Source organism: Hyla sarda, chromosome 4, assembly GCF_029499605.1.
Source record: "Hyla sarda isolate aHylSar1 chromosome 4, aHylSar1.hap1, whole genome shotgun sequence".
Classification (NCBI taxonomy): domain Eukaryota; kingdom Metazoa; phylum Chordata; class Amphibia; order Anura; family Hylidae; genus Hyla; species Hyla sarda.
In genome coordinates, this window is record NC_079192.1 from 166,476,392 (window position 1) to 166,489,159 (window position 12,768).

Here is a 12,768-nt window from a genome sequence, read left to right on the forward strand (position 1 = left end):
TTTATTTTGACGTCATTTTTTAGTTTTTAATTAACATTTTAAATTAGTTAGAACCCTAACAATTTAACTTGAAATTTTGAAAATTTTGAAAATTTGAAAAGTACATCTTTTTTTATGTGCTATGCAAGGTTTGCAGAAATTAAAAGGCAGTAGAACATAGGAACACCCCCCCAAATGACCCCATTTTAAAAACTAGACCCCTCAAGGTATTCGCTAGGGGGTACAGTGAGTATTTTAACACCATAGTTTTTTGGCAGGAATTATTACAAAGTCAGTGTAAAAAATTCGAAAATTGCAATTTTTCACAAATGCATCATTTGGGGGGCATATTTTTTGTACATCACTTCTGATATTGAAAGAAATGCATCCTATATTTTATTTAGCTGCTTGTCCCATGTTCGGAAATACCCCCGCTTTGGCCATATATGGTTCCTTGGCCGCGTGGTAGGACTCAGAAGGAGAGGAGCGCCATTTGGCTTTCAGGGCAGAACAGTACCCCCACCCCCACAAGTGACCCCATTTATATACCGCACCCCTACAAGTTATTGGCTGGTCGGCTGGCAGTATAACGCGTCTGTCTGTGACAGTTAAGGCTCCTGATGGATATATCCGCCATGTTGTGGGAATAAGCACCCGCTCATGCCGAATATATCCATTACTGCTGCGGCTGGGTAGCTCAGTGTGTCCGCTCATGACTGCTGGCGGAAAATCCGCCGCTATGAGTGGACGCACAAAGCTACCCAGCCGCAGCAGCGAGCTCATTACCGTGACTGCTGCATAATGTGTAGGATCACGTGGCGGACATCCGCAGCATATTACATGCTGCGGATGTCCGCCAATGCGATCCTACACATTATGCTTTTTTTTTATTAGATTAATTTAATAAATGTATTTTTAATATATATTTTTTTTACACTTTTATTACATTTTTATTTATTTTTACACTTTTATTTTATTTATTTATTTATTTATTTATTTATTTTTACACTTTTTAATGCTTTGGAATACTTAGTATTCCAAAGCATTGAAGTTATATGCTGCCTGCCAGTTTTCACTAGCAGGCAGCATATCAGGGACAGGCAATACCCAGGGCAGACCTGGGGGTCTTTGTAGGACCCCCGGCAGCCCAGGTATGCAGCAGCACCCCGCGATCGCGATGCGGGGTGCTGCAGGAGAGACAGAGGGAGCCCCCTCCCTCTGTCAGAACTCCTTACAGCACGCGGTCACTTCTGACCGCGGCTGTAGGGGTTAAACTGTCGGGAGTGAAGTGAACTTCACTCCCGGCAGTGCGGCCACACACAGCACCCCGCGATCGCGCTGCGGGGTGCTGCAAGAGAGACAGAGGGAGCCCCCTCCCTCTGTCAGAACTCCTTACAGCGCGCGGTCACTTCTGACCGCGGCTGTAAGGGTTAAACTGCCGGGAGTGAAGTGAACTTCACTCCCGGCAGTGCGGCAGGCCCCGGCCAGCCGCGTATTACACGCAGCACCCCGCGATCGCGATGCGGGGTGCTGCAGAGGAGACAGAGGGAGCTCCCTCCCTCTGTCATAACTCTTACAGCCCGCGGTCACTTCCGACCGCGGCTGTAAGGGTTAAAACTGCCGGGACCGAAGTTTACTTCGGTCCTGGCAGTGCAGCAGGGTCCCGGCTGTGTGATACAGCCGAGTCCCTGCCGCGATCTCGTGGGTGCACTGGGCAGCACCCACGAGAAGAATGGACGAGTATAGACGTCCAGGTGCGGGAACGCCCGCCAACCTGGACGTCTATACTCGTCCATGGTCGTTATCGGGTTAAGCTTCTCCCATCGGATCCGTGCCACAGAGGCTTAAAAGGTCCAACATCTTGCCACCTCATTGTTTCTGTAAAAAAAAAAATGTAAAAAAAGTAACATCTTTTCTGTAGTTTTTTATTTATTTATTTTTTTTTGGGTGTTTGAAACCACAAATATTCTGTGCTTTTTCATTGCTTACCATATAATTATTTTTGCAGCTTGGATTCAGACCAGAAAGATCAGCTTATTGAAGTGATTGAAAAACTTTTATCTGATAAGACAACGGTGAGTTTTATACTGCTAATATGGTTAATGGAGTTTTCTATGACATTTTTATAATTCAACAAAGTCCTTAAGGTATCCTAATTAGCATAGGTGCAGTTACTTTTCACTTCTTATAGTAGCGTGCTACTGAAATCTTGAAGCAGGGCAAATGATGGCACTGCTGAGATTTTTACAACTCACTGTGACATTTTGTTTATATTGAGAAAGTTCCCTTCTCAAGAACGGAGCGTCACAGTTGGGGATGAGCGAATGGAATCTGACAAATCCTAATTCGTTACCCGCAACCCATCTGCCATCATTGATTGGTTAACTCGGTTACGTGACATCTGACACCCCCAGTCAACAGTCGGTGGGTTCCTCAGACACAACCCACAGTTAGCATGGCCCGGGAGCAGTCCCTGTCCTCCCATTGCCTCTGTCCTATGTTTCTGTTCCCTTCCCCACAGAAGTATTGTATGCTTTTGGTTCAGCTCCCCTAATGAGGACGATCTACTAGAGCAATGGTCTTCAACCTGTGGACCTCCAGATGTTGCAAAACTACAACTCCCAGCATGCCCGGACAGCCGTTGGCTAGAGGACAGTCAGCAGCTACTGCCCAGCCAAGAAGTGAAGGAAACATCAGCCACTTCCTCCGCTAGGTGGGCAAGTAATGATGATGAGAGTGGCTTGGTAGGTGGTGTTGCGAGCGTTCAGGCTCCTGAAGCAGACACTGTTGAGGAACCTGAGGAGGACATCAGTGACGTGCAGACACAACTCGATGATGATGAAACTGATCGCACTTGGGAGCCGGGTGCAGAAGGGGCTTCATCATCATCAGAAGAGAGTTGCAGGTTGCCCATGAGGTAGCAACTGAGCCAGCAAGGGGGTAGCATGGTAGGCAGTCAGCATGGTGGCAGAAGTGGGAAGTGTGGAGCCAAACATGCCCGGCGGGGATACGGCAGTGGCTGGTTTTTAAATTCTCCCGCCAGATTTGGCTGCCGTATCCCCAAAACATGGTGTAAATGCACTCTAACCAGTGTACAGTAAATGGTTAAAGGATTAAAAGCTTGTCATATGAAATCACAGGAAGACAGCATTAAGATTTGAGTCTAGCATGGTTATTAACATGTTTTTACTGTTTTCCCAAAGCTGGTTGCTGGAAGCGTAGTAATGGCTTTTGAAGAGGTGTGTCCTGAACGCATTGACCTGATACATAAGAATTATCGCAAGTTGTGTAACCTGCTGATTGATGTGGAGGAATGGGGGCAGGTAGTCATTATCAACATGCTGACACGTTATGCAAGGACCCAGTTTCTGAACCCCAACCAAAATGTAAGATCTACATCTTTATTCTCTTACTATGAATTGAGTCCTTATTTCCCTTTAATGTGCTCTACCATGTGTTTTCTGTGTGTTGTCACTGGCTGCATGTTCAATGTATGTCCCCTATGCTTTATCTCCCCTATGTCGTGTTTGATTAATGAATCCACTATAACATTGTAAAAATATTATGGTTAGTCTTTCTCATGTTTTTTTTCTTTACTATGTTATTTCTGGTAGGAGTCTCTTCTGGAAGAAAATCCAGAGAAAGCTTTCTATGGCTCAGATGAGGATGACGGAAACAAAGAAGAAAACGCAGAACCATCATCTGTTGTGAAACGGAAACCATACATTATGGACCCAGACCACCGTCTTCTTCTTCGCAATACCAAGCCCCTCTTGCAGAGCCGCAATGCAGCTGTAAACAAATCCTTTTTCCTATGTACAATATACAATCCTGTTAATATAGATAATAATTTCTAAATAGAGGTGCATGAACATAACTAGTGGCCATTTACCATATGGCATCTTGCTGTCTCATACTGAAAAGGGAAGATTGTATTATATCCTTAAAGGTGTTATCCAAGGAAAAACTTTTATATATATATATATATATATATATATATATATATATATATATATCAATATATATCAACTGGCTCCAGAAAGTTAAACAGATTTGTAATTTACTTCTGTTAAAAAATCTTAATCCTTTCAGTACTTATGAGCTGCTGAAATTGAGTTGTTCTTTTTTGTCTAAGTGCTCTCAGATGACACGTGTCTCGGGAACTGTCCAGAGTAGAAGCAAATCCCCATAGCAAACCTCTTCTACTCTGTGCAGTTCCCGAGACAAGCAGAGATGTCAGCAGAGACCACTGTTGCCAGACAGAAAAGAACAAGTCAACTTCAGCAGCTGATAATTATTGGAAAGATTAAGATTTTTTAATAGAAGTAATTTACAAATCTGTTTAACTTTCTGGAGCCAGTTGATTTATAAAAAAAAAGTTTTTTCCTGGAATACCCCTTTAAAATATCATTTTTCATATTAGGAAATATTTATTATGTCTGTTACCAAAAAAGATTGGCATAACAACAGACATTATTATGCTAAAACCTATAAACTTGACAATAATTATACAGATACAAGAATAAAATAATGTACATATGCAGTTTACATTTTTTTTTTTATGGACATCTTTCTACAGGTGGTTATGGCAGTCGCACAACTGTACTTTCATCTAGCACCAAAAGCAGAAGTTGGTGTCATAGCAAAGGCCTTGGTTCGCTTATTACGCAGTCACAGGTAAAAAGACTAGATAATTCCTTTGCATTGGGAATTGTGGGTCTTGTCTGTTAGTAAGCCACATCAGCTGTAAGCGGTGTTCCGATAGCGGTACAGCACAAACATAGATATGAAACTATCTTTATTAAACTCTTTGTACTACAGTATCAAAACAAGTGAAATCAATGGAAAATAAGTTTTCCCATAGCAAATAACCAGTTTTCAGTTTTTCAAGAGGTCATTTGAACAATTAAATAGTTTTGCTTTTATGACATCAGAGAACAGCCGCTAAATACACATGCATGCTTATTTGAAATAAGTGTTCAATGCGTATCCCACTATTGTGATGATGTCACAATAATAGGTGTTATAGGAAGGGAGGGGGGGGAGGGGGTCCAACTGCTGGGATCCCCTGTGGATAGGGCATAAGTTCATTTTTACCATAGTTCTCCTTTAATTTTATTTATTTTCTTGTGTATGATATCGTTGCATATGCTTTTGTAATAAATATCATCTCCCTTTCCAGCGAGGTGCAATTTGTTGTACTCCAGAATGTGGCCACTATGTCCATCAAGAGAAGGGTATGTAAAAGATGCCATGACCTGCAAAGCTAACAATATGACAATTTTAGGTTCTTTTAGATCACTAAAACTTTATTTTTGCAACTGAATGCCTTAAAGTGTTATGCAATGTAACATGCAATGAACCATGACTAATACCCTAAGTGGCTCAAAGTGATCTAGCTATTTTTTATTCAATGTTTATGCTTTTTTTTATTGTAATTTCATAGAAACATAGAATAGTTGGCAGATAAGAACAATTTAACCCATCTAGTCTGCCAAAAAAAAAAAAAAAAAACACATGTTTCATTACTTTCTTGTTATGCACACATTCATTCTACCTTACTTGTACTCTGTTGTTGGCTATTTGTTGTATGTAGAACAGGAACATATATGTGGATTTAAGTTTAAACTTACATTTTAATGTTTGGGAATAATTTATTTAAAGGATGTGAAGATCTTATGAAGATCTTGAGAGAATTTTTATACACCAGATACCCCATAAATTGATAGGCCAGTGTCTTTTGTGTTATTGTTAACAATGTATTTAGGTTTAAAGGGATTTGCCCTATTGATATACCATCAATGTTTAAATTGAATACTTCCTTAAACTTAATGATAAGTATATATGTAAAAATTTGAACCTACTGCTATTGTAATCAATGATTTATTTTTTCTTAGGGGATGTTTGAGCCATACCTAAAAAGTTTTTACATCCGATCTACTGACCCAACCCAAATTAAGATTCTGAAGGTATTATATCAGTTTGCATTGACACTGTGTTTGATAAATGTTGAATTTGTGTAAAGTGTAGGTTCATTTTAGAAACATTCACTAAGGCAACCATATGATGCCTAGCCAATTCTAAATAATATAACATGCACATACACACTGGTCGTCATACAGTTGGTACCTGACAGCTCAAAGTGGGTCTGCATTATCCATGAGTGGTCTGAAGAATGGGCAAGAGATTAGAGATATAGGTACAATTTAAAGGGAACCTTTCATTACATTCATGCTGTCTGAACCATGCGGCATCCAGCCGGTCCTCATGGCTTCTCCCTGCCCCGCCAGCCTCAATTAATAGAATTTTTCATAAATAAAATGGATATCCATCTTAATCATATTTCCTATCCCATGCAGCTGGAGGTCCTAACAAACCTGGCTAATGAGACCAACATTTCCATCATTCTGCGAGAATTCCAAGTAAGTGTATATCAAAAATTACATTTCCTGCAAAACATGTCAGAAAATGAAAACTAGCGGACCATCTATGGTAATAAACTGATTAAAGGAGAACATTTAAAGCAAAAATTTACTTATCCCCTATCCACAGGATAGGGGATAAGTAGCTGATCGTGGTGGGTCCAACTGCTGGGACCCCATGCGATCTCCGGGACAGGACCCTGGCTCTCTCAGTGAGGAGCACATGTCGTCTACCGTCTTTGTAATAGTTCTTGTTTGTTTAAATTATACAAAGCCAAAAATACTACCTAAACAAACTAGTAAATGTATTTACTTTAATCCTTTCAGACTTACATTCGCAGCATGGATAAAGATTTTGTGGCTGCTTCAATACAGGCTATTGGCCGATGTGCTACCAACATAGGCAAAGTCCGCGATACCTGTCTCAATGGACTTGTCCAGCTGCTATCAAACCGGGATGGTAAGAGGAATGGTGTTAGTAAAGACCACAGACCGTTTAGCTTCTGAAGCCTAATTTCTAACGATAATCTGTTTTTCTTAGTTCAAACCAAAAGCACAATGATGGGGTATCCCTGTTCCTGTGTACTTGTGGGACAGACAGCATGTTTAATTAAATTCAGTAGCTAAATATTTAACTGCCCTAAGTGCGGTTCATCTGACGCAGACTTAATCCATTTACTATTAACATGCCCAATAGTGAGAGTTTTTTGGTCTGAGGTTTTTCAGATTATTGGGAATAAATTAAATTTGAAGAGAGAATGGTTTAGTACAGAGGTTATTTTAGGGAATTTGAGTAATATTAGGAAAGGTCGAGATTTAATGAATCGCATCTTTATGCTGGCTAAGTTAGTGATCTTGAGAGGGTTGTTTGGGAACACAGTTTCAAATATAATAGAGTGGAATAAGTTGGTCCTTAAAGTTAGAAAATATGAGAAATGACGAACTGGTAACTCCAGAAGAGGCTTAAAGATAAAGCAATTTGGGCTGAATGGGAAGAGTAAGAGGATAAAAGCAGCATTTATAAATTATTATTTATTTACCTTTTTTTTTTTTTTTTACTTCTGACAAGGGGGGGGGTTGTGTATTTATGTCTTATAATATTATTTCTGTTTATGGCATTTGTATGTATGTGAATTTTGTAATAACATTTATTTAAAAAAAATTAATAGTTAGTTACCTTCCTCCCCTATTTAAGGGCAGTCTACACCTCAGTCAGTGTGTTATTTCACAAGAAATAAATAACAGGAAATGAGGGATTCTGTGTGGTGTGCTACTGCTAGGACTAAGGGAAAACAGATTATTGTTAAAACTCAACACTTCCCTTACATACTAACCAGTAGCAAAATGATGGGGAATTAACAAGAGGGCCCTCTTGTAAAACATTTCTAAATAGTCCACCCAAAGGCAGTATTTTACGAAATCTGAGCATCCAACCTATAAGGGTTGATAAAAGTTGAGTGTCCAAGATGCTGCATTTAAAACTAGCGACAGAAGGAGTAGAAAAAATAGGGGTTCTAGGTTTTATAAAACAAAGGACATCCTAATAGCTTTCCTGATCCATCTGATTAAAGTTTGTTTAGGAGCTTTAAGACCCTTATTCCTGCTTGTAATTAGAATAAGGAGGTTTTCTAAGTTTCTAAACTTTCTAGATCTCTCAAGGTGAATTCCAGGACCTCCGGAAATGTCAAGAGAATGAAGTGTCTGTTACTCCTCCAAGAAAGGGTTAGGGTAGAGAAATTACCTGATTAATGTTCCTGAACTTAGGATGATTGGAGAAAGAACTGAAGGCTGGACTGGAAGCTGGACTGGTGGCTGACTCAGGGAGACCTGGCATCACACTTCTGCCTTTTTGTCTCTTGTGTCACAGGATTCTGGGCACCTGAACCCTGTGGTCTGGCTTGACTTAACCTCTGAGGAGATATACTTCTCCTGGCTTGTCTTCTTCTATCATGAAAGAACTGAGGAAGGTATCTTCCTTTCTTTGAGAAGTTGACACTATTATAATCACAGACTATGGGAGTGAGACAATCCCTGAATGTCAGGTGTGTTCTCTTTGAAGAAGCCTTTTCTCTCACACAATCCTGAAAAAGAAATCAGAAATGGATTACACATATCCAATTTGTTAGCATATGAACTTAGAACACACATATTTCACTGTGAAAACAACCAAACATTCTAGCTGTGCTTAAAAGAGCAGCTATAGTGTGCTTCTCTAAATAGGTGTTAGGATTCGGCAGGCTGGATGTGGATCCTCTGTGTCAGCGAGGTATTGGCGTGGACCGTGTCGGTGGACCGGTTCTAGGTTGCTACTGGTATTTACCAGAGCCCGCCACAATGCGGGATGGTCTTGCTGCGGCGGTAGCAACCAGGTCGTATCCACCAGCAACGGCTCAACCTCGCTGACTGCTGAGAAGGTGTGGGACAGAAGGACTAGGCAGAGGCAAGGTCAGACGTAGCAGAAGGTCGGGGCAGGCAGCAAGGTTCGTAGTCAATAGCAATAGCAAGAGGTCAGGAACACTGGTAAGGCAAACACTATAAACGCTTTCTCTGGCACAAGGCAACAAGATCCGGCAAGGAAGTGAAGGGGAAGTGAGGTTAAATAGACAGGGAGCAGGTGGAGGCTAATTAGACTGATTGGGCCAGGCACCAATCATTGGTGCACTGGCCCTTTAAATCTTAGAGAGCTGGCGCGCGCGCGCCCTAAGGAGCGGAGCCGCGCGCGCCAAGACGAGACAGCCGGGGACCGGGACAGGTGAGAGACTTGGGATGCGATTCGCGAGCGGGCGCGTCCCGCTATGCGAATCGCATCCCCGCCGGCAGTGTCAGTGCAGCGTTCCCGGTCAGCGGGTCTGACCGGGGCGCTGCAGAGAGAGGAACGCCGCGAGCGCTCTGGGGAGGAGCAGGGACCCGGAGCACTCGGCGTAACAGTACCCCCCCCCCCCCCCTTAGGTCTCCCCCTTTTTTTGTCCGGATGTCGCTCCACATGGGACGAGGACATTGGGAGCGATTGTAGAGTCTCCTTCTGGAGGACAGTGAAGTCCTGGGTATGCTCATCAACGGCAGGAAGTTCAGAAGGAGTGGGAATGGGGAGGGGGGCAGGGGGTGAAGCTTGGCAAGGGGCAGAGTGTTACCAGGACGGGGGTTATGAGGAGGCATGGCATAGTCCTGATAGGCCTTGGGGAGACCAGGTATAGGAGGAGACACTGAGGTTTGACAGACGGGACTGGGGGCAGACGTGAGGCATTTTTTGTGGCAAGAAGCACCCCAGCTCTTGATCTCCCCGGTGGTCCAGTCAAGGGTAGGAGAGTGGCGTTGGAGCCATGGCAGACCGAGGAGGAGTTCAGAGGGGCAGTTGGGCAAAACAAAAAGTTAAATTTTTTCGTGATGCAGTCCAATGCTCATGAGCAGGGGTTCTGTGCGGTAACGCACAGTGCAGTCCAATTTCACTCCGTTGACCGAGAAAATGTAGAGCGGCTTGGCGAGACAGGTCACAGGGATGTTGAACTTATTAACAAAAGAGGCCAAAATGAAATTTCCCGCAGAACCAGAGTCCAAGAAGGCCATAGCTGAGAAGGAAGAGTTGGCAGAAGGAGAAATCCGCACGGGCACAGTGAGACGTGGAGAAGCAGACTTCATACCAAGAGACGCCACACCCACGTGAGCTGGGTGCGTGCGTGCGTTTCCCAGACGTGGAGGACGAATAGGGCAATCCACCAAGAAATGTTCGGTACTAGCGCAGTACAGACAAAATTTTTTATCTCTACGGCGAGTCCTCTCTTCATGGGTCAGGCGAGACCGATCCACTTGCATTGCCTCCTCGGCGGGAGGCACAGGGGTAGATTGCAAAGGATACTGTGAGAGAGGTGCCCAGAGATCAAGGTCTTTTTCCTGGCGGAGCTTCTGGTAACTTTCAGAAAAACGCATGTCAATGCGGGTGGCCAAATGGATAAGTTCATGCAGGTTGGCAGGAATTTCTCGTGCGGCCAGCACATCCTTGATGTTACTGGATAGGCCTTTTTTAAAGGTCGCGCAGAGGGCCTCGTTGATCCAAGATAATTCAGAGGCGAGGGTACGAAATTGGATGGCGTATTCCCCTACAGAAGAATTTCCCTGGACCAGGTTCAGCAAGGCAGTCTCGGCAGAAGAAGCTCGGGCTGGTTCCTCGAAGACTCTACGAACCTCAGCGAAGAAGGACTGTACAGTGGCAGTGACAGGATCATTGCGGTCCCAGAGCGGTGTGGCCCATGAGAGGGCCTTCCCAGACAGGAGACTAACCACGAAAGCCACCTTCGACTGTTCTGTAGGAAATAGGTCCGACAGCATCTCCAAATGTAGGGAACATTGTGACAGGAAACCATGGCAAAGTCGAGAGTCCCCATCAAATTTGTCCGGCAGGGACAAGCGGAGGCCAGGAGCGGGCACTCGCTGCGGAGGAGGTGCAGGAGCTGGCGGAGGAGATGGTTGCTGCTGTAGCTGTGGCAGAAGTTGCTGTAGCATGGCGGTCAACTGCGACAGCTGCTGTCCTTGTTGCTCTATCTGTTGAGACTGCTGGGCGACTACCGTGGTAAGGTCAGCGACAACTGGCAGCGGCACCTCAGCGGAATCCATGGCCGGATCTACTGTTAGGATTCGGCAGGCTGGATGTGGATTCTCTGTGTCAGCGAGGGATTGGCATGGACCATGTCGGTGGACCGGTTCTAGGTTGCTACTGGTATTCACCAGAGCCCGCCGCAAAGCGGGATGGTCTTGCTGCGGCGGTAGCAACCAGGTCGTAGCCACCGGCAACGGCTCAACCTCGCTGACTGCTGAGAAGGCGTGGGACAGAAGGACTAGGCAGAGGCAAGGTCAGACGTAGCAGAAGGTCGGGGCAGGCGGCAAGGTTCGTAGTCAATAGCAATAGCAAGAGGTCAGGAACACTGGTAAGGCAAACACTATAAATGCTTTCTCTGGCACAAGGCAACAAGATCTGGAAAGGAAGTGAAGGGGAAGTGAGGTTAAATAGACAGGGAGCAGGTGGAGGCTAATTAGACTGATTGGGCCAGGCACCAATCATTGTTGCACTGGCCCTTTAAATCTAAGAGAGCTGGCGCGCGCGCCCTAAGGAGCGGAGCCGCGCGCGCCAGGACAAGACAGCCGGGGACCGGGACAGGTGAGAGACTTGGGATGCGATTCGCGAGCGGGCGCGTCCCGCTATGCGAATCGCATCCCCGCCGGCAGTGTCAGTGCAGCGTTCCCGGTCAGCGGGTCTGACCGGGGCGCTGCAGAGAGAGGAACGCCGCGAGCGCTCCGGGGAGGAGCAGGGACCCGGAGCGCTCGGCGTAACAATAGGCTCGGAAATTAGTGAGGCCCTGCTCCCCTTCCAGATATGATACATCAAATGCCATAAGAAATTTATTATTAATAAAACAAATATATGGCCGAGAAAATATTTATAACAGGGAAAACCTACTGGGGACACAAAATAAAAAAAAAGATGGCTCCAATGGAAGTGGGGCAGTTCATCACTGCGAGATTGCACAGCTCCGGAAAAAGGGGCTGCCCTTGCCCAAAATAGAGGCCCAGTGCTGTGACTCCTAAGAATAGCCAACGGCTAAAAGAGAGACAAGAAGAAGACCTGACCCAGCGGTTTCCATACTGGAAAGGTAGCGGGACTCTACACCACTAGTAAGGCTGGAGAGCCAGCTACGTGGCACCTGCAAAATGCCAAAAAATATTGTGTTAAAAAAATGTAAGCAACAAAGAAAATATCAAAATATCTGGAAAACTCCATCTGTCCTGTGTCCACAGAGGACAGAAAAAACACATTGACTAAGGGTATAGGCTGCCATTATATAGGGAAGGGGAGGGAGGTAATAAGCTAGTTAACTTTGTTACAGACATTTATAAATAATTCCCTGACCTAGTACACAGGGGCAGGAATACCCTATGATTGTGCTGCTGACTAGGACGTAAGGAAAAAGAAAGTTAAATGCCAGCTGTTTGCTTATAGAATACATCCTGTGATTACAGCAGCCTTGGCACAGGCGAGAGAGGAGAGCAAGGAGTACAACTACAATTAGAGTTTGCAGATTCATAGAATTAGTGAACCTTACCAGGAGGCTTTTCCACTGTATTTTTAACATGACAGATAAAGCTTAAAGTCTCCTGTTACTGAATTAGGAAGAAGGAGTAGTTTGCAGCACAAATAACTGAGTTTTGAAGGGAAAGGCTTGACATACGTACGGTACATGACGATAACCACTTGTCCCTGGCTTAAAATTACTGGATAAATTATATAGTGGTCCCTCAACATACGATGGTAATCCGTTCCAAACGGACCATCGTTTGTTGAAACCATCGCATGTTGAGGGATCCGTGCAATGTAAAG

At 44.3% G+C, this 12,768-nt stretch overlaps 1 protein-coding gene across 4 annotated transcripts in view; it reads left to right on the forward strand.

The window, feature by feature from the left end:
* Window positions 1-12,768, forward strand: part of AP3B2 (adaptor related protein complex 3 subunit beta 2) — an 81,978-nt gene that overhangs the window by 33,762 nt on the left and 35,448 nt on the right. For all 4 annotated transcript variants that reach the window (XM_056572618.1, XM_056572619.1, XM_056572616.1 and 1 more), the window contains exons 6-13: window positions 1,988-2,054; window positions 3,183-3,365; window positions 3,594-3,773; window positions 4,559-4,656; window positions 5,162-5,216; window positions 5,877-5,948; window positions 6,339-6,401; window positions 6,729-6,861. In XM_056572618.1, the coding sequence (XP_056428593.1) occupies window positions 1,988-2,054; window positions 3,183-3,365; window positions 3,594-3,773; window positions 4,559-4,656; window positions 5,162-5,216; window positions 5,877-5,948; window positions 6,339-6,401; window positions 6,729-6,861 (851 nt within the window). The remainder of the gene's footprint in view (window positions 1-1,987; window positions 2,055-3,182; window positions 3,366-3,593; window positions 3,774-4,558; window positions 4,657-5,161; window positions 5,217-5,876; window positions 5,949-6,338; window positions 6,402-6,728; window positions 6,862-12,768) is intronic.